Here is a 23,168-nt window from a genome sequence, read left to right on the forward strand (position 1 = left end):
GTGGGAGCTGGGGGAAAACCATGAAGCGAATGGACTTTTAATGTGTATTAACTCCAACAGGCCCTATGATATAAATGGTCTTTGGATAATACAACCTAAGATTTAAAAATTATCTTTACTCTTTCACTCATTATCCATTTGAAAATCCTGATTGCTGATAGATTAATTGAAGACCTGTTCCTAGTATTTTTTTTAAGTCCAATATATTTTCATTACTTTTGTAAGCTTTGTCATTACAATCTTTTGCATTTTTTCCTCGCTAATACTTGCTGTCAAAAAATAACCTAGAAAAGCAGTTGTTTTGTTATCTTCTACGTGGACTAAGATCACTTGGAGCTGCTGATGCCAAGACCTATTCCAGTTATACTTTGTTCTCTATGTTTTATAACCATTATCGGTACTTGCTTCACTGTGCAACTGCAACATATAAGCACAAAATGTCTTCATATTTTACCAAAGTATCTTCCTCAGTATGTTTTTGAAAATGAAAACTCAGAACTTGGCACTGGACTGTAAGATCAGAAAAGTGTGTGCAATGGACACACTCTAATCTCAACCCATAATCTGATCTGTGTTACTCTGTTACAATTTCATTTAACATGTGGCTCAGATGTGTTGGATATACTGAGAATTACATTTCATAAACTATATATTCTGCAAAATCAAACTACTATATGGCTGGTGATATCACAGCAATTTAAAAAACGCTATTTTAAAGAAGATTTGCAAAATATCCACACTGTGTTTGTTCAAATGTATTTGCTGTATTAGGACCACAAATCATCAAACCATCAACCTACGTGTTTTGAACATAAAACCAACACAACTAAAGAAACAAACCACTGCAATTTAATAGCAACAATCTCACTTTACAAGATAATAACGATGGAAACTTTGCAAAGAAATCTGAAAAAGAATGTAATTAAAAGTGACAGATTTAAGACAACAGAAAGTTGAAAATTAAATAGCATAATAATTCTACTATGCGGAAATTTTAACCAGAATATTTACTTGATGCAGCATTCTGATTAATAAGTGACACTGTATTACCAGCACTCACTGACATCTGATAAATACTATTCCTTTAAAGTAGTATTTTTCTGTTCAGCGACCTTGCACAGACTGACAATAAGTAACCCAGACCCCAAAGCCAGTTCACATGTGGTCAGTAGCAAAATTCCTAAACAGAACAGGAAAGGACCTGGAACGCATGTGATGACTAAAACATAACTTACTGCTAATACGGTGATTTCAATATTCAGTGCACTCCACAAATATTATTTAGATTTCTTTTACGACATATACCACTGCCAAACATGAATGAAAGCAAAACAGAGGCGATGTGGCTTTATGGATGGAGAGGAGCACTGGACTGGGAACTAGGAAATTGGGATTCAGTTCCTGGCTCGAGCCCAAACTCCCAGGTAAGACATTCAGTGAGATGGAAATTACAACACTGGCCTCCTAAGAAAACCTTGAAATCTACTGAAAAAAAAGAACAATGAATCCGAGTCAGGGCTTATTATTAAAAATTAAATAGGAACTATATAACACTTTCTCTAATCACTTTAGAGATTACATAATAATTAACTTTATTAAGCATGACTGCTGCTAATGCTGCGTAAAAATAATTGAATGAAACGTGATAAACTGAATGTATACAAAGGATTCCACAAGCGTGGAAGTCACATACTTTCCCTTCTTTGAACCCAACTCGTGAAGAAGTGAGAAGTATGCAGTAAGTGTGAGTACCCGCAGAAATCTCAGAAAGAAAACTGGTCCCACAGGGAAGCGTGACTCCATAGAGAATTTTGGTGATACCAGGATTTCATTTCCAGTGTCTTCAGTGATATTTAAGCAAATAGTTATGTATTTATCAAGATAGGGAGGATGCTTTTCTGAAAAGGGGTCTAAATTTCAGTATTGACTGAAGTTCATGAGAACTACATAAGAAAGCGTGTTAGTAAGTCACACAAGCATAAATATGCACAGCAAAAGTGAAACCAAAGAATTTTTCTTATTAAATAATATAAAATAATGTGATGACCACCAACAGAGGAAAAAATCCACAAAGATATTTTTTGCAGTTTATTTTCAATTATAATTTTTGGATAACCAAGCAGCTCTGTATGGAGAAAGCACAGAAGAGTCATTCTGGCACTTTTGGATAGTACATTTCCCGCCCCCCCTCAAAAAAAATTTTTTCTAGACACATTCAGTCCACTTGCTCGGTCTATAGTCCATTTTATATGAGCATGATTAGCTCATATGATTCCAGAGGGAACTAACAATATATACAGTCAATGAAACTATCTTCTTGGCTACTCTGGGCCCTTTAAAATGTCTTCTAAGTCTATCCTGGCTAAACAGAATCCACAATATACATGATAGCTACAGAATACACTGTACTGAAATGAGAAATGCTCAGCACAAAATGGGACTCTTGGCATGCAGCTTAAAATAAAAGGTAGAAGTTCAGAAGTTTATAAAATCCCAAATGGGGTCAATTAAAAGGAGTTAGCAAAAGAAGGGACTGTTCATTGTTACTGTAAAAAAGGCACTTTGAGTAAATGGGACCAGAATTGGAGGAATCTTAGTCGACACAAAGTTCAGTTTGGTTTCATAAAAAGGCTTCAATGCTAAGGGATGCTACTCAAGTTTCCTGCAGTTTTACATTAAAATAAATTGCTGAGTAGTTTATAATAAAGGACATAAAATGTTTACAACCAACTTGTAAAATTAAGAAAAGCATAGTATAAGCAAAATATTACTAAAAGCAGCAATGCATAGCCTTTCGTTGAGATAATGCACAATTTTGGACACCATGTGTCAAACTCTTGTTTTTAAGATACTTTCAGTAGCATTATCAACATAAAATTGGCCTACAAAACAAAAGCTTTACCAGCTCCCATTCATAAGGAGATTGAGGTCATAAACCAACCAAAACAATGTCAGTATTTTCAACATCCTGGATGACCAATATCAAGTATATGGAATAACAATCACACTCTTTGTTCAGCTATCTCACTGGAGGCAGCCGATAAATCAGAGGAATGATTTTAATTCTTTTCTAACATTTACACAGTAATGCATTTAAGTTCTTTCAAATGTTGCTCACCACAGTTTGTTTTTCTCTTTTCTCTCCACAACAAAAAAAAAGAAAAAAAACCAATCAAGCACTTCCACAGAAAGAATATTTGGCAATTTTATACTGAATCCACTGAATGGTGGATTTTCACAATAGCTCACTTTAGATTGAAAGTCATTAGTGGTCTTTCCTCTCGTTTCTGCCAAGGACTCTTCTTATCTTCACCTTGGTCATCTTCCTCATCCTCCTCATCCTCCTCGTCATCTTGAACTGATGTTCCGTGTTCAGGACTAGTTAATGGCTCTGGTTTGGCATCCACAGTTCTTGTTTCCTCCTGCAGGCTGGGCAGTTGCACACCACTTCTCTTACTAGTGCCTTCTAGTAGGCATCGTAGAGCATTGTCCTCAGGGCTACAAACTGCTGTTCCACACTCGCTGCCACTTTGGTCCATATCATCCAAGTATACAAGTTGCGTGTAAGCTGTGCTATCTGAAACCTTCCGCTCTCTCTGCTGGTGCTCTTGCACTGGTGGGTGACTCTGTGGCGCAGACAGATGATCTCCTCTTCCCTTTCGGGCAGATTTTGGTTCATTCATGTCAACACCAGAGTCCAAACTGGCATCGTTACTCCCATTCCTACCAGCTCTTTGGAGATCGATGTATGAATGTCTAACGTGAGCATTTGAACGTCCATCTAGAGAAACAAACCATGCTCGAGGATGAGGCAATGGCTTTCCACCTCCTAATTCCATCAAAGCCTTTTCTGTAAGAAGCTGTACTTCACTATTCATTTGAGCCAGGGATGCATCATTAAGTGAGGCAGGAATGGAAATAGATTCAGACATGGAAGCATTTTGTTGACTCCACTCAGCTGCACCTGCATCTTGCAAATGTTGCTGAGATATTGCTTGGGATGCTAACTGTTGGGGTTGCAGCTGTTGGGGGGTGTGTGGAAAAAGCCGTGCGTGAGGGTTAGGAAGCTCAGCCTGAAGTCTTTCTATATCAATCTGCTGGTCAGCTGGGACAACCAGTGGCTGGCTAACAAAAGGGTGTTCTCCCGGCAATTTCATGTAATGACCTGGGATGACCAATGCAGGCAAAACTTTTCTGTAAACACTGTCATTGACTTGGTCAACAGAATTGCAGCAGATTAACTGACCTGGTCGAGGGAAAGATGTAGGTCTTTCAAGGTGGTCAACCGAACGAGACATCATACAATCAGTAGGTCTGCAGTCCAGCAGCTCTTTTTCAGGGGCTGAAGGTGTGGGGTATATTTGTTCCTGAATATTGTATTTACTTCCAGTAGCAACATGGTTCATAGATACTTGAATTTCTCTCTCTTGCTTTTCAAATAAAGGCTGAGACAACATAGCATTGTAACTTCTCCTATACTCATCTTTGATAGGGGACTCGTAGCCTTCAGCTGTTTCTGTAGATTTTCTTGGCTTTAAAGGAAAACTGTCTGCTGATTTGTGGTAGCCTTTTCTTAGAGACCCGCTGGGAGTCAGGTCATCCAAGGAAATTCTGCTCTTGTCTTTCTCCTTGTCAGAGAGCAGTTCCTCTCGGGAGCTAAACTCCTGGGAAGTACTGAATGAGTGTTTGAGCATAGGTGTATGTATATCTGCTTCTCCAGTAGGTGATACCATCTCCATGTGAACAGCACTGATTAATTCCTTTGCACCTGAGTTTTCAGTGTGTCCATTGCTAGCAACAGACAGCCCGCCAGGAAACTCTGACTCGCGACGTGAAAATATTAAATTTATATGAGACATAGAGGTTGCTTGATCCTTCTTAGAAGTGTCCAGTGCTGTGGAAAGTTGCAGTTTCTTATGATGCTGACGTGGTCTTAAACATTTTCTTCTATAAAAGCCGGTAACAAAAGAAGTTACACATTTATGACTGTTGTACACAGAGACAAGAACAGCAAGTGTGTCTTAATGGGAGATTTTAAAGCAGTGATTAATATTAGGGGAATTGAGCTTTTATTACATAACCTAACAATTAAAAGCTTATCCCAGCAGCGAAGATAAAATTAAAGAATAACTAATGTCAATTGGGAAATATCTCAAGCACCAGTTACAAATTGGAGCAAATGTCTGGAGGAGGCAAATACAAAATCACTCATTAATATACACTTGCTGATAAAAGTTTAACATTCATTTTAATATAAGACTAATAAAAAGATCACTTGCAAGTGCAGAACAGGTACAGTGACAGAGATCTTGGACCTATGCCTATGTTTGATAGGAGATTTTAGAACATCTGACAAGGAAAACACAGGTACAGGTGTGTGCGATTCATTCAACTACCATCTTACCAAAAGCAGCAACTGTCTATGCTGCATGTAACCAGGAACATAGGAAATTTGATCTGTTTCTTTCTTTTTCAAGTGCTTACTTGCTTTTTCTTTCCCCCAAGTGAAAATGTTTCAATACAAAATCTTTTAATTTCATGAGCACAAAAATGCTTATGTTTCCAGCGTGAACTAAGTAACCAGAATGGTGAATCTTACCTGCAATAATACAAAAGCAGACACAGCAACACTAGAAGTATGAGAGCCATCCCTCCTAAAATTGCCAAAAGAAACATTGTGTGATAGCTGGTAATGTCGTGTGTTACAACGGGACCTGGAAGGCCAGAAAAGAGAATTTAGACCTGTAACAATCTGCAAACAGGAAGAGGAACAACACTTTAAATAAAGAGAGGGACATCTTCCCCTGTTATCAGGGTGCTAAGTGAGCAACACTGCCACCCATAGCCCTGGTGCCTATTGAGCAGACCATCTCTGGCGAAGGGAGCAAGTTGTGGAGAAAGCATGTGCTGGTTTTCATGACTGCAAGTCCAAATAGATCGTTCTGTGGAAAAGCAGTTAGTTTCAATGGGAGCATGCATCAGTGAATGCTGCCTTCCAGGTCCTGATGCCGACACAGTGCGCCAAAGCTCTCATCACTGGAGAAAAGCCATCACAGCATCTTCCAGCACTGCAATGCATGTAGCAGCACTGTGGCCAACAACCTCTCTTTAACAACATTTGTGATGCTTTGCACTAAACAGTACATACAGTGCAGTACAGGATTCATTGGAAGATGTGTTGGTGCTCTTAAGTCTAGATCAAGCCAAGCCAAGCACATCTTCAGTAGCTTTAAAAAACAGGCCACTAGTGAAACAGCGTTGTAACTCCAGGTTTCAATAGTGCTTAGTAAATGTTCTAACATACAAAGGAATGCACACATGTGGACAGCATCTGTTCACAATTATGCGTGTGTAACCCTGTTGGTTTGTAAAATCCTTATCATGATTTTGAAATAAAGGCCCGAATTTCCATCTGCAGGCAAGGAGGTACAGCACCAGCTGGCAGAGTAACATGCATGTACTGTGAAGGACAGGAAACTTGGCCGACATTAAGGTTCTAGATCATGAGGTTTGTAAAACCTCATCTGTGGATCTTGAGTGGTCTGTAGAGCCACTGCTAGGAATACAAAGCTCATTTTTGTCCATTTTTTGAGATAAGAAATGAAATAGATTCAATGAGGAGATAAAATAAGCAAAAAGACATCAACCTGATTAAAAATAACATCAAGTATATTGCATTTGGGAAGTCTAAATATTTATACATTCTGTCCCGCCACTACCTTTACATAATTGATTGATACTGTTGCTTCAGGACATTAGGCAAAAAGAAGAAGAGATAAATCACTTGAATTTTTCATTAAAATGTTGTTCCCGTTGCAACAAAGTTTTAGGAACACAGATCTAGCTCTCAGAAGGAAGAAAAAATAAAATACAAGTAGAAATTCTGCCATGCAAGTTAAACTGCAAGGACAAATAAGCCTTCTCCTGTCAGACTTACAGGCCTTCTAACCTTGGAGTTACAGACACAATTCTATGATTAGTGTAACTTCCTTGCAGTCTGGGACAGAGCTGTACTGGGAAATTTATGGCTCAGAGCAGTTGCTTTTTCTTAAAGTACAATTATATTGTAAAATTCCATTAAATTCAATATGATAGTTTATTCAGACCTGCACCTGCCTCTAAACTCTGTTCAGCAATGAATCAGCTGAATATTCCAGCAGTTTCATTTAATATAACCTCAAATAAAAAGCTTGCATAAGGTATAACGCAGCAAACCCCTCCAAATGCTCTGCAGATCATGAAACAACTTCATGGCACATACAAGCAGACTTTAAAAACAGTCCTCACGTTAGAGTTTGCTTTGTTGGTTAGATAGAGTTTATTTAGCTTGCACAGCCAAGGCAAGAATGTTTTCATTCCTACTGTATTTGGTTTTCATCCAGAAAACCTAATAAAGAAAATCTGTAAGAGGAGGAGTTCTTTGATTGATTGGCTCTTTTATACACAGAGGTATCTCTGATTATTGGTGGCTGAAGAACTAATGTTAAGAAATCTGAGGCAGCCACAGACAGAAAAAAGGAAGAGCAAGCTGCAACATTAATAATCTCCACAAGCACAGAAGTACATGTAATGCCTAGTTCAAAGTGATTTTCTACAGTTATGCCAAGAGGCTTGCAGATGGCAACCAGTCAGCTCATCTACTAATGCCACTCTGCTAACACACTTCCTAGAACTTCTACGCTAAGTTATTCACAGTATAAATTAATCAGTCACCAAGATGATGCAAAGCATAAGTCAGGGCAAAATGGGCATCTTCAGCGTAAAAGAAAAAAAAAGTTACAATCAATCAATCCATTAGGAAACGTCTAACCCCCGATGATGTTGGTCTTGCGTGAATCCTTTTCTTTGGAAGTTTCTGTACAGAAACCTCACAGCGTGTATTTTTGTACCTGCTGGAACACTAACACACTGATGTTATAACTCCCCTCATTTTCTAGCAATGGCTCTACCAGGCAGTGGTGATATAAATGCATCAAAGCAGGAACACTTTTAAGAAGTTTTCCATTGAAATGACTCAGAGATTTTGAGCACAAGAGTTACCCCCCACAATCCCCAAAAGATTTTAGCCCTTTACTTTCAGATTTCTGTTTTCTAATAATCCATTATTGATCAAGCTGTGGCATCTCAGATGAGGTCATTCTGAAAAATATAAACATTATATATGAATAAATAATCACTCAATGCTGCGAATATCAATAAAATTCAATTCCATCTTACCTGGGATAGTAGGTGACATAGCTGCAACCCAGTAGCCCAGCTGAGGTGCAATATAAGTCCAAGTCAACTGATTTCCTTCTTGTTGTACAAGGCCCAAACTACTCTTCAGCCATGTCCCTGTAAATGTAAAGGTTGTAGGAAGGTGTTACAGATATAGTCACACCTTCCTCTGCAAACAAGTGGAAAAGCAAGCAGTAACAAAACCTATTAATGTGCTGCAGGGGTTGTGTACATTGCTGCGAAGTGGGAGATCGTGCCTTTTTGTCACAGGCATTTGAGAGCTCCTGCAAGCAGTCATCCCCGTGGCCTTCTCAGAAGCTTTGTACACAAAACCCATTTAAGATTAAATAAAACTAATAAATCTTCAAAAAGGGTTAAAATAATTATTGTCATATTAGATTCCCTTTTTTTGAAGAAGGATATTCCCGAAGCTGATTATGTGTAGACAGCCCACTTAAAAACTGTATTTCAAGAGACATCACACCTCCTAGACCACACGTGAGTGCTGCGCACCACCTGTCTATCAGCTCTGGCTGTCAACTTCTAGAAGACTGAAGAAAATACTTCCTCAAAATGTTGATTTTCCTATACAGAAAACAAGCTTATGAATGTTACTACATGTATGTTACTACAATAAATGTAGAATTAAGTTGCACCATCACTTTGATTCAGCAACGTTAGTCATTCAAAATGTGTATACATCCAGGAATACTGTTTGGTAATGGATGATGAGTTTTTAAAAACATGTTTCTCAAAGGAAATGTAATAGATTTTTCAGAATTATCAAATGATCATCCAAAATAAATAATATTTACAATTTTAAAGCAATGTGTTTAAGTACACACAACTCTGAAGTAGTCCAGATTGACAATCTGCACTAGTTGAGAGCTGTTCTACTTTCAGAAGATAAATTTTGTTGCAAGAATTGGGCTATGAAAAACCTTTACAACTCAATCAGCTGTATGCTTTTTTTGTAATTCATTAAGTCCCCTGATTCTGGGGCTGTAGGAGAAAAAGTTCCCCTTAGTTTCTGATATATTAAATGTCCAGTATGGCTTGTAGACTGCTCCCATATTTATGCTCTTTGAAAGAAACACAGAATTGCTGGCCTGGACACTGAGAGCAGTCGCTGGGAAGCCACCCCTGGCGCCAAGCAGTGTTTCCTGAAGCTGCAGTCCTGGCTTGGCATCTCCAGCGGGTGCCGTAACAGAGGGCGTTAACTCACTAAGGAGGTTCTTCACACACTTTGGTGGCCACTACCAGTATAGCTGATCCCTGTACAGAGAAGGGATAAACCCCTTTGCACTTCTGTAGCGCAGCTCTGTATTTCTGTGCAAAACGGGGACAGAATGCTGCATTTACCTTACTCAGCTTCAAATGCTCACTTTAAAGGCAAGCTGCATCTTGTACTTGTGATTCCCTTTCCTTTAAATAGTCTCCTGCACGTAATTCTGGAAACGGTGCTTTTCATCAGATGTCACTCAGGACTAAGCACGAGCATTTGTGGATGACAGTTGTCTGAACCCTTAGCAGTCAGTGCAGAACACACAGAAGAGATGCTGTTGTTGTTTTGTTTTTCTAATACCACTGAGATCCTGATGATTTCCTCTGTGTTCCTTAGATTATCCATCTGTGCAAACCCTGTACATATGAGAATGGCTTTTCTGAGTATTTATTTCCTCTCTACTACTGATTTTTCCTATGTAAGTACACCCTTAAAGTCCACCATCTTTGGCTAATAATAAACCCATCTGAATATAGTGAAAGGTTTAGAAAAATACACGTTTAAGAGGATTTCTAGATCTAGGTGACTATTATTGCCAGATAGTGACTCTGTATTTGCAACCAAACTGAATTTGTGGGCAACAGGGGAAAGGAATTATTGACGTAATTTTCAGTTTTCCAAGTATCATTTCCAGTCTGTATAGGGTAGCAATAATCTGTTATTTCATAAAGAAAGTCACACAAGACAAGTAATTTTAACTCACAGTACCAAAAGGACCAAAATCTGTGTACACAGATTTGCACGTGGCATCCATAACTGTCGTATCAGAACACCTTGATGTAGCCATTAGTTTACCTCTTTTAGGGAAACATTATCAGGTTGATTGATAATGATTCAGTAATGATTGAATTGTCCAGAGTTACGTGTGAAGTTTCTGGAAAAACTAGGAAAAAGTAGATTCATTTTCTCCACTAAGATGGCCACTGTCCCTTCAGATTTTCCATGCGTGCACTTTTGAGGAAGATGTCATACTAATAGCCCTGAACCACAAGGTGAAAAATAGCCCATAGGTCAAAAACTGCTTCTATCTTGTGCCTAAAATGCCATTTGGTAAGAAAACCCCTGTAAGCTTAAACTTTGCCATTTTTTTTTCCTGCAAGGTTCGGACAATGAGAACATGCACCACCTATTCAAATACGCAACTATGTGAAACAAAAGTTTAAAAGAGATATAAAAGTACTGATTAAAAAAAAAATGGAGGGACCTGGGTTATGAATTCATCGTGCTTCCCATGCTTCTCTTACCGTCTCTTAAGCCGTCTAAATTCACACACAAGTAGAACACATACGTATGTAATTTAGCAAAGTTCATTATCTTCGTAGTCTATTTTTATAGTTACCTCCTTGAGGTGAAGCTATTATTGATTCCCTTATAAAAGTGCTGATTAAAAAAAAAGAATGGAGGGACCTGGGTTATGAATTCATCATGCTTCCCATACTTCTCTTACCGTTTCTTAAGCTGTCTAAATTCACACACAAGTAGAACACATACGTATGTAATTTAGCAAAGTTCATTATCTTCGTAGTCTATTTTTATAGTTACCTCCTTGAGGTGAAGCTATTATTGATTCCCTCACTAGGGGGAACTTGTGTCCAGCTTGCCTTGTTCACATTACGCTGCATTCTAATGAACACAATCCTCCTAATGCCTCTTTAAAAGCCTTTTGCTCAGTAATACCCTGCTTGCATAATGCAGCGATCAAGAAGCTAACAGAGGCTGCACTCTTATCGCTGCGAGCAGAGCTCAGCTGCCATCCTGCCAAACAAGCAGCAGCTCAGATTGCTCATATTTTAGCAATGAAAGGAATCCCGGTATTTGCAATGGAAGCAAACAATAGAGTCTACTGCACAAGGTCAGTCAGGTTTCATGCTTGTCTTCTGCTCATTTAGGCCACCCGTTTTTGCTAACCACTGGGTATACTCGAGGAAATGTATTGATCTGTATGACACTAGGGAAAAATGTAATTCCCTCTCTCTGTTATGGGCAGTTAAGAATTTCAAAAGTGTAAGAGAGATATCCGATATTGGTCATCTTTAAACAAGAGTAATGAAGCTTTTGTTGACCATACCCTACACGTTAGTATGTGATGACAGCTAGAAAATAATTACTGTTTAAATGGGACTGTCCCAAGTTCCTTCATCAGGACAACACCAAGTGTGGGTTCCCAGGAACCACGGGTACACAATCTCATCAGCTGCCTTTTTTAATACTTTCCTGGTCCAACACTTCGGTGATAAACTCACCTCTTATACTTCCACCATCTCTTACCAATAGTCCACTAATAAAACAGAACATCGTCCTGCATGGTGGATGGAGAGAATGAAGAACTCCATCCTTCACAACAACAGCAGCAAAACAGGTTTGAGTGGAAATAGTCGAAACACAAAGTCCTGTATTGTTTCTTGTGTTATCAAATAGCCGAAAGCCAACATAGTATTACTAGAGGGAACTGATGTGCCTTCAGTATTCTGCAAATCCATCGGGGCATTTCCAGGTCTCTCTCATATTTCATGCTTTATAGGTTCCGATATCCTGGTCGCTTTTCAACTATCATTAAACACCAAGCAGTGTCCTTGTAGCTCCCTACGTGCAATGCCTTGCTGTAATGACTAATGTTGGACCTTCTACCGAGCAAAACCCAATCGCATTGTACTTACTGGCTATGCTCCTAGCATTTCAAGCTGCCTTGAGTAAGCAAGGGTTCATTGCTGTGCAGCCTCAAGAATGAATTCCCTATCTCATCCCAGATTCTTCCTTGCAGTGGGAAACAAGATGTTTTCCTGTTCTAAAAATGCAGCTAATCACCCTCTTCTGTGTCCTCACATACTTGCTCTTGTAAGCAAGGGAGGAGACTGAGGGGCAGTGAGTAAAGAACTTCTTCCATTTTTCTGTCCTTTCCTATCCACTAGCCTGCAAATGGAGTAAGGGCAAGCAGCATTCATTTTTTACTGTGCAGGCAGGATTACAGCTGCAGGAGAACTAAGCAGAAGGATTTAGGAGGGAAGAGAGGTCTTACCTCCCTGCACGGCTGGTATGATAATTTAATTTGTTATTCTCCAAATATCCTATAACACCTACTTCCTCGCCCCACCCAAGTCAGCACAATCAACTAGCTTCACTGCTTATTAAGTTTTATACACGATGTGCAATAACTGTTAAGTAACAAGCAATACAGGATTATAAATAAAAAGCAGTACAAATAACTGGGTGTAATGGAACTGATCATTTTTGTTCAAGACTGATTATGTAGTTCCAAAGAAAACACATCAATGCATCTTTGGAGCAGAAACAGCAAGTTCAGTATAGTTTGTAAGCACTGCATGATTTGGGCCAATTTGACATTAATTCTTCAAGAGCGTCTGGTGCTTCATGGAAAACTTCTATATATAGAGACATTCTTGCTTATAGATCATTTTTACATTTCTCTTCCTTTTTTTCCTCTATTACTGCTCAGCGGAGCCAACATGCTGATCCAGGATTCAAGTCAGGGGAGCTGTCTCCTGGCTCAAACTAATGGCAGGGGGAGAACCAAGAAGTTTCTTAACTCTTTCCTCACCAAAATTATATTTAGTATTACTGACTTTTTAGAATAAATGGTGTCATTTAACAAATTTCTTCTTAAAAAGCTTATAAAACAGCTACCCAGCACTCCTTTGTATATGTAACTTAAAAGCAAGGTAAGAGAACAACCATCATTAACACTACAAAGAATATAAAAATGAGAGTACTTTAAAAGAAATACAAATCAAAACACAGATAAAGAAAGCTAAGCTCCATCTGGCTGCAAAAATACCCAAATATCAGAGACAAGCTGACGATTTCAGCAGAGCAGGAGAAATAAATTGCTAGATTTATTTAGAAGTAAGATGCTAGAGAGAAGCATCTTAATACTTTGCAGTAACTTTGATTCTGATGAACATGCTTATTTATCTCAGGCAGCTCTTAGGTCTTGCCAATGGGGGCAAGAGGGGGTTATCATGAGTAAATTTAACAGCAAAAGGTTTGCACATTAAATCTCCATTTCAACACACATTCTGCACTAAAAATGCCTTTTTGTAATTTAGTTTACTTCTAAATCAGATTGAAAAACGGCACTTTCAGCAAGGAGAGTGTCCAGATAGGCAGCTACTGCAGAAAAGCCATTACAGAACAGCTATTCTAGACTATTTCCCTGCACAATCAGGTCACTGCAGATACGGCCAGTCTGCCCAGAAAAGAGACGTCCTATTGTCTTCAAAGACACTAACTATTCAATGTGACAGCTTGCTGGGTCCAGGCAGCACGAATGGATCTGCTTTTGTAGTCTAGATGCACGATGCCTCTGAATAAGACATTACTTCCATACTTTAAAGCTACTATTTTAAATTAAGCTGTAGTGAAATCCAGGGAATTGTACGCCTTTCTGGCTGGCATGCGCATGACTGTGCATGCTGACAATCCCGTGCTGCTCCGGCTCGAGCAAATGGCAAACTTCCTACTGGCCTACGTGAGGCAGGACCGCGCTTCGTTCAGGCAGGACTGCCACACCAGGCCATCTGCTCTAGAGAAACCCGTGTGACTCCTATTAAAGTCAAGAAGAAAGGAGACAAATTCCCCTCTTAGCCGCGTGCGCTGGCTGCGAGAGGAGTTTGCATGCTGGCACCCCAGCACAGAACTCGGCTCTCTGGGAGGATGTATAATACTGCTTACTTCAGGTTTAACTTTCCAAGCTGACCATTTCGGAGCCTCCCAGGTCATTACTCCTGCAGTGACTTCTACTGACTTTGATTCTGTATTCTTCCTATCACTGATCAAAACAGTTCTGGTAAATGCCTGTCAGAGGAGTGTGCTGTAGCCAGCAGCTTCCCCTAAGGGCAGTCATAAAGTCTAAATATTGCTAGTGTTTAAATATATGGTACCTATGGTGGGTTTTCTCCATAAATTACTTTTACATGTGAGCTTTTGGTAGAAAACTCTTCCATTGATCAAATACTGTTCGCTTTTTATTTTGTTTCTTTTAACTGGCGATAGGATCATCCAATCCCACTCAAGCAGGGAACCAAAATTGTGCTATTTACAGCACGAATTATTTCCATCCAATAGGTTTGACAAACAAGAGGGTTTAATTAGCCAGAGAGCAAATTAAGCATAATCCCATTATATGAATTTATTTTTATTCACAAGATTATCTTCTCTGGACAAAAGAGTTTTGGAAAGAAAAGAAAGATAATTTTAACTGTACTACTTAATAGCATAGATGTTTTAAATAAATATTCTTTAATGAGAAGTGCTTTTCTTTCAGCACAGATCTCTTCTGTGATGTCTACAATGTCTTGTAAGATTGCCGTGCTCTAGGCAGAGATTCACAGTTAAATGGAGATATATGTGTCAAAAGGAATGAGGCAGGTTGTTATCAGACAGAGTGTGGGACAGCAAAGGATACTCAAAACTTACTAACAGTGTTTCTAGAAGTAATTGATTTCGACACTTCAAATGGCAATATTATGGAGAGTTAATCAAGGGCAAGTTTGTGAAAATAACTTCCTAAAGCATGTTCTGACATACATAAATTGCAGCTTTTCATTCTACCAGCTGAAAGCTGCTTATCAGATTTCTTCTTCCAACTGAAAATCACCTCTAATCTGCATCAGCATGGAAGTTTTACTACAAAAGGATGGGTTTTTTGGTTTTACTTCTGTTCATTTTCTAAAAAGCTAAAAGCCACTGAAATTGGAAGTTGAAAAATTCCTTCCTGAATATTGGTAGAGGTTAGTCTCCTCCTCCCTTCCCCCTAATACACACGGGTTTAAAAATTCATAGTATTTAAGTTAATATTACAATTTTGTTTTTGGAGTTGCTAGGCAACATCAAAAAATAAATGTCCCTGCTCTGAGCTCATACCTTCATTATTCTTCCACTCTTACAGAATTTGTTACACAAGCCTTCCAGGGCTAAATCCTGCTACTGTTTTAGCAGCACCACCATTATTTGGTGTAATGTAAGGGAAACGCTTTTAACATCATATCTTGAAGATTTTTGCAAGGAAGTCTAACAGTTCAATTTATTACTAGTGTCTGAGAAACTTTGTAGTTTTTGCCACCTTTACTCATTTTTCCCCTTAAATCACCTGCCAAGTGTTTAACAAAAGAACATGTCAGTTTTCATTATTTAATAATTTTAATTACGTCTGGGCAGAAGGCAGGGCACATTGTACAGAGAACTGCTTGCATTGCTTTGGTCCCCTCAGCATTTCCTTCCAGAATGCCAGAACAGAAGAGACTTATTAAAGAAAATGACTTCCATATGTAATTACTGGTTAATAATTATATTTCAAAAGGAAAAGCTTAGTTATGCTTGCTGGACCACCATCCCTAGTTACCGGTGTATGTGAAAGATACTGCCTTTAATATTCGCTTTATCACATTATTAATCACATTCAGTCAGTTATTGACAAAATTATTAGAACAAGTAATAAATAAAAGCACAAGGCGATTCAGAACACTGCATGCCTTTTCCTTCATTCAGCCTCGCACCACGCTCACGTTCAGTTTCTGTTTTTCAAGCTGGAAGTGGAAGCAGACACACACTGGTATTTACTCTACTATCCCAAGGCCGCAGAGGGAGGCTGTCCCAGGTCCTCCTCAGCTTCTTCCAGCCCCACCCAGACACTTCACACTCCTGCTCTTGCCTGTATTTCCACCAACCACCAACTCCTCTCCAACTCAAGCAGCTGCACAAGCACAATAGCCTTTTCTCCACCTCCTGAGTTTTGATGTCCACCTCTTCCCGCCTTCTGCTGCATGGCTTCTGTAGGTGGAGCTACAGGGCCATCTACATGATATAATGTATAGTCTGTTCTTAAAACCTGTTCCCAGAAGCCATACTATTTGTTTACAGTTTTATTTCCTTGACTACATAATAGTAGTTTGTTTGCATGTATCACTACACTTTGGCACTAACCTGATTCCTTCAACGTCCTCTTAAGCTCCACCATCATGCCATCCCACGTCTGCTTTGCCACAAATGCAGCTCAGATGGTATATGAGGTGGGGAGAGGATCAAACAATCCATTCACATCATTTTCACGTGTGTAAGCCACAACATCCATTTTAAAAACAACATACATGTTAATAAACAAGCACAACTGCCTCCTGTGATCCACTACACCTCTCCAGAGCAATCATGACAGTGAGAACATACCTCAGTGAGCTACACTGTGAAGCATCGGAGGAAGAGCTTCTTTTCCTTTCAATGCTGAGGTCTATCTACTACTCTGCAATTATATCTGCACCTATTATGTAGACATCGTACACGGTAAAAAGCTGGGTTTGGTAGCTGACATTTCTATGGCAACACACAAAATATGAAATTCTTTGAGAGCAGTTAGTTAAAAATCTGTATTCCTCAGTGTATTTAGTCTTTAAGAATAATTTAACCTTCACAGCTGAGATGAAAAAAGGAAGTCAAAATCAAATTGTCAAGGAACTTGTAAACTACAGAAATAGTGTAACTATGAACTTTGTGGAGGCTTGGCCTTCTCCTTGCAATTTGCAAATAAATCTCCATATTACCAGTGAATCTGATCTAGAACCAAATGTTCTAGATCTGATATATTAAATTCAAACTTGTGGGGGCAGGGAATGTGTTTTCCTGAACATGTCCATTTCTCACATGTAGAAAACCCAGTAAAACCCACAGAGAAGTGCGTGAAGTCCCAGGCCACGTGCACAGCTGCATGTAGTCCAAATGCAGGCCATCTATCCAAGTTCAGAGGCATGTACTCACACCCAGTGTCAGATCAAGCAACAGACTGCAAAAGTTTTTTGTTAAATGATTATTCTGTCTGTCATGCAGTGTATGAATGCGGTGGCAATCAGAAGTTAACCAAATTCACAACAAAAAGGAATAAGTTTTATTTCTAAACTACGAAAATATAAGTCAATCTTTTCTTTGGGAGAACAATCGTTGCTACCACATGGGAAGCTTAAATCAGAGACTTTTATAAATCATCTTACTTACAAATAATGTGCAGTGAACTAGACAAGCAGATGTACAGTAACCCGCTTACATTTTCTGCCTGACAGTAGCTGTCGCTCTCTCCCTATAAACACTACGAACAAAAACCAAGCATCATTTCACCTCCATGAGATACAGCAAAACCATATTGCAGTCAAGTTTAAGTAGGCACCAATACTGTTTATACATAAATATATCCTCAAGACTTCTTTTGAGCACAGAAAACATTATCTTCATTTTGCTGAGGAAGGAACATCAGGAAATTCTAACTCTACAAAAATCAATGGAAATTTTACCACTGAAGGCAGGACGTCACCCAGAAAAAGTAAGTACCAGACTTTCAAATGTATTTAGAAATCTATTATGGCATTAAATGCAGTCAGAAAGCACTGACCAAGCACAGCAGAGTACATAAAGTATTGTGCTTTATAAAGCTATAAAAAGAGTTCCCCCAAGATACTCTTCTCCATATTCTGCCATCACTTCACATTAATACATGTTTGAGATTTCAGGCACTGGGGAAACATCCTCCTCTGCAAAGCAGCTAGTAATTTAAAGACAACAAGGTCACATCCAAGATGTACGCCAAGTGTTTGGGGAGGAGGAATAACAGAGAAACAGTACTCTGAACTTCATTTACATGTAGTGCACAAGAAATAACACATTTTAAGGAGAAGCAGCAAAAGGGTGGAGGTTTAACCCCTTCACTCCAGAGTCCTTTGCCACACAAGGTTGAAAACAGCGTTGAAAATATTTTCCTGTTATTTGGTGGGATCAATAGACTAGCAGCTGCATCGATATTGTCACTGAAGAATAAATGCCATTTCCCTATTATGCACTCTGGAATACTTGGTAATATTTTGAAGTCCTTCATACAGCTCTAGATGTGGATCTATAGGTCTAGGTGCAACACAATGCCTCCATACCACATGGGATGAAACTGAGGACTTAAAATGGAGAATGCTGGTCTTACAGGTTTGCTCACTGAATCCAGTGAAAAACAGACACCTTAACATAAAGCATAAACCATTTAAATGGGGGCTGAGGAGAATACAGCTGAGCAAGTGCTGTGTTATTCAGTCCAGCTGGCGGGACCTGGAAATGATACAGGAGGTACAAAGTTCTGTTTCTACTGGGATCTGTAGCACTCATTTCTGACTGAAGAGGACAAGGCCAGAAAGAAGTCTTGGACAGAAATTTGGTGTCCAAGAATAGAGAGATTAATTATATTGCTGTAAATCCTACTGACATCAAGGCAAATATACAGGGAGGAAGTCATGATCCCAACCATCTGTTTACGGATAAAGGAAAAAAAACAAAAACTTTTTCAGCCCCTTCAGACTTGAGAAAAACAAGACAGCACGTGGGGGGAAAAAAGCCAACAACCCAGAAAACCCCACTGAGCAATCCTGATTATAAAAATGAGAATCCATATCTCTTATGTTCAAACCTTTAAGTGTGTACTACGAAATAAAACCACTCTCCCATAGTTGTGTGAAACACAAGAGATATGGGTATGTCAACAGCACAGAATGATTAAGTTGCGTTTTAGTGTACATGTCTCCATAACATCAATGCATCTGTGCTTATTATTACCAACACTAAGAAATGCTGCCGAGAAAGGTGGTGGAGTGCATCTCCAACAGAAAAACAAGGTTGGACGTATTCGTTTACCCTAAAACTTCTCCAGGGCACAGATAGTTGCTCTTCATTTTATTAATTATTCAAAAAGGTGTTACTGCTTTAATTTGCTTGCTGTGCACACAAGGCAGCAAGTTTGTTTTGTAATGAAAAATCTCATTTGGAACAGTGTAAAATAAATGCAGCAGATTGCCTTATTTCGATGTCAGCCTGCTTCTTCTGGCTGTCTGTTTCATCAGTGTCAATGGAGCCACCCTCAGCCTTAAGTAGACTATGCTGCTTCTCCCCCTTCTGTCCCCAGTTCTCTCTCAAGGACAGAAACGGTGGTAATGAAAATACAGATTGTTTATGGTAAACATCCTAAAAAGCCATTAATTATTTTTAGCTGCCGTAATATGCAAATACGCATAATTTCTGTAGAAACTATGAAAATCTCTGCACTTCCCATCAGATGGCACTGGGTTTATATTAATACATCATGAGCTCAGCAAAGTGTATGAGATTCTAAGGATTAAAACATATTTCTAGTATTTCTGTCCCTTCTCCACTCCCTCCCCTAAAAGTGAAAAGTATTCTGCTTTTTAGAGCAGAAATTATACTTCATGGAGTAATGATGACAACCACATGGATTCTAAACAAAAAACAATGGCTTGCACTAACAAGCGCTCACTGTACTGCTAATATGCTAGAGAGAAGCTCTGCATTATTGCCTGGTAATACCATCATAGTTTTCCATCTCTGGCATTTACTCATTTTTCAGATACAAGTGTGAAAATTTAAGCCACTGAAAATCTATTAAGGATAGACCACAACATAACTAGCACTGAAAAAAGCAGCTCCTTAAATAAAAGACAAAATCAGAATAATGAGGTTAGAGGGCTTATCCTGACAAGGCAAAGATCTGGCAGTGCAAATGGGTTACAACAACTTATTTGCCAGTTAAGGATTTCTTCAGCACGGAGCCATCCCAGTCATCATCCACCCCTCTCCCTTCACAGTCCAAGCACAACAGGGATGGGGAATGACAGGGTACTACCATGTTTGCGCTACATATGATTTGTTTGACAGCCCTTAGGGTGCTAATGTAGCCCACACAAGATAGAGTGGCTGCTCTACTTATTCAATTAGGCTACTCTAATTTAAATTGGTTGGGATGTGGCCAAAGTTCTGCTAGAACTGGCATGCTGCAGTCAGGGCTTAAATGCACCTTTGTTCAACATCTTCGGCTGCACAGAAAGATGCTTACTTTAGCTGAAGTGTGAGCTGGAGCCTAAGCGTAACGTCTTCAATACCTTCCTCTCCATGGCTTGCTGAAGCTGAGTGGCCTGACAAAAACCCCTTTTTGTTCAGTGGTCCTCATGCCTTTCCCTCCCAACAACACAAGTGCTCCAGCACTTTATCATGAAGCAAACAAGGTTGAACTTGTCTCAAAATTGGGAGCCTCAAGCCTGCAGCACTAATTAACTAACTCGTACTGACCTATACTAATATGTACTGCACACAATAGGGTAACTAGCTCTTTATATGCAACAGTAAAAACCATATTCCACAGTAAGAGAGAGCTTTTGTGGCCCCAGCGCAGGGGCATGGAAATTTGGCCATAAATGAGAAAGCTCCATAATCAAAATCAGAACCATTTTACTAGCAGTGAGTAACTAGCAATGAGGCGGGCTGCAGCTATAACACAGCTGACAGGAAGGGTTGGGAATGGACTGCTTCTTGTGGAGCAAGTAAACATGAGTCAGTTGTCCCCATCTTTTTTTGAACAACGGAAAACAAAATAGTTTCTAGAATCACAAATCAAAATCAGTTTCAGGAAGAATGTAGCGAAACTTACTACCGTGGCTCCACAAGAAAACTTGACGTTTCCACAGTTAAGGAAAACCCTGAATCCATTCATCGCACGCTTTTTCTACCTTTCAATTTTATATCATATTCAAATTTAGTCTTTATTAAATCCTACTGCTTTACTCTCTAATACAGCCAACTTCTGACAAAAGATTTATCAGGCGTGCTGTTTGAAAATACATCACCTTTTTCAGCAAACAGAGGCCGGAAGGAAGCAAAAATGTTATTTCCCCCTTCACCTCTCTCTTCCCCCCTCCCCTCCCCTTCCTCCAATACGCTGGTTTCATGCTTGTTGTTCTACTTCTGGATGTGATCATAAACTGGCTCAAAATGTTTGCCTTGCAGGGACAAAACCCCACTGACCGCCTACACAGATCCACATTACTGGCTACTTTTTCTTCCTCTCTTCTTCACAGTCTCTGCCTTTCTCACCTTCCATTCTTCTTTTTTGACTTCTTTTTCTTAACAACCATCTGGTACATACTTCAGAGGGCACAATGGAATCACCAGGACAAGACTTATGCACCCCTTACTTAATCCTTTACACTTTGAAGGTGTAAAGAAGGCCAGCATGGTATACCAACTAAGCAATGAAAAAAACCAAGCCAAAACAAAAATAGAGAGCCTAAACCACATATTTCTGGGAAAATTCCTGTTCACAACAGCAAAAGTTATCCTGCAACATAAAAAACTGAGTGCATTTTACAGCTTATATTGATTAGTCATTCTGTCCTTTCAAAATATTTCATGAATTTTGCTTTCTTTTTTTTTTTTAAATCATTTACATATACTTTCCTTCTTGATAGTTATTAGTCAATCTCAAAGTGATTTACAAAAGAAGTCAGTATTATGTTTCCTATCTGACAGGCAGGAAACTGAGCTAGAGACAAGAGACGGACCAAAGGTCAGATATCTGGCTGCTGGCAAAGATAAGGCTAGTTTCCATGTCTCCAGACTTCCAATTCAATGCCACAGCGAATATGTCTTTCTGCTTCTCAGTCTCTGGGCGAAATCAAGTCCTCTCAAGATAGTTTTTACATAAAATATTTAATAATTGCAAAATGTTACATTTACAAAAAAAATTTGTCTAGAAGTAGCACACAATGCTACTCAAGTATATTTGCATATACACTATGTATTACTTGATCAATAAAACTCAGTCTTCTCTCCTTTTAGACAGAACACAGATTTCTGTACACTCCAATGAAGATCTTGCTATATTAACATAATAAATACAGCGAGACAATTAGTTTCAGACAAATGAACCATCCAGGGAATCACAATTAGGCGTTACCTACCAAATTTTTGGTCAAACCTCCATGCTGGAACGTGTGCATTGTGCTTCAAGTTGCTGTTTGTTGGCAGAGGCACTGTTACATAGATGGGGCCATTCACGGGGATTGGAGTCCCATCGCTGTTGAGGAGATGAACGCTGACTGCAGTGACAGGGGTGAGGTCATACCTAGTGCTGTTTCCTACAGAGAGAATGAACGAACATTGTGACTAGAGAATTTCCCAGAATTTAAGATACACCCATGTGGTTCAACACCGCAGTACTGCACCTACATATTTCTCAAGGGATGGTAGTAGCAATCCTCCCTGCCTTACAAAATTCACAAGCAAAACATATATGCTTCTGAATTTTTCACTTAATTTTGGAAAATTCTGAAGACAAGAAAACTACAATACAAAAATCTCCTGTATATATATTCTCATCTTAAATAAATACATACAAGTATCACAGCCATAATCATGGCCAAAAAAAAGTATCTCCCAAGCCTTTATTATAGCCTCACATGCCCATATGATAACTAACAAACACCCAAACGTGCAGCAACACTGCAAGGATGATCAGTCATATGTTTAAGAATGCCAAGATGAATTTCCTTTGGCCTTTCACTGAAATAAACCAAGATAAATGGATTATTAGGACACACAGCGTTATCTTCTTATCTATGTAAGAGAATAATTATTCTTTATGTTTAAATTGCATGCCAATGGATGCTACTTCATGAAAACCGATTTAAAAAAGCGTTATAACCCTTCAACCATTTAACCAAATGAATCAGTGACAGGGAAAAATATCACAGATATATATATGTATTCAGGGGGAAAAAAAGCTTGAGGTTTAAAACCAAGGCGATCTGGAGCTCAAAGCAATAGCGGTAGTAGTTTAAATCGG

General features: G+C 39.0%; 1 protein-coding gene across 1 annotated transcript in view; it reads right to left on the reverse strand.

Moving 5' to 3' along the window:
• Positions 1–2,093: 2,093 nt before the first annotated feature.
• The window catches only part of FAM171A1 (family with sequence similarity 171, member A1), a 53,382-nt gene continuing 32,307 nt past the window's right edge, over positions 2,094–23,168 (reverse strand). Inside the window, exons 7-10 of the mRNA XM_009330598.1 lie at positions 22,285–22,461; positions 8,218–8,334; positions 5,600–5,714; positions 2,094–4,947 (exon numbers count right to left, since the gene is read on the reverse strand). Coding sequence (XP_009328873.1) covers positions 3,246–4,947; positions 5,600–5,714; positions 8,218–8,334; positions 22,285–22,461 — 2,111 coding nt within the window. The 3' untranslated portion in view covers positions 2,094–3,245. The remainder of the gene's footprint in view (positions 4,948–5,599; positions 5,715–8,217; positions 8,335–22,284; positions 22,462–23,168) is intronic.

This window comes from Pygoscelis adeliae, unplaced genomic scaffold, assembly GCF_000699105.1.
Source record: "Pygoscelis adeliae isolate BGI_AS28 unplaced genomic scaffold, ASM69910v1 Scaffold27, whole genome shotgun sequence".
Classification (NCBI taxonomy): domain Eukaryota; kingdom Metazoa; phylum Chordata; class Aves; order Sphenisciformes; family Spheniscidae; genus Pygoscelis; species Pygoscelis adeliae.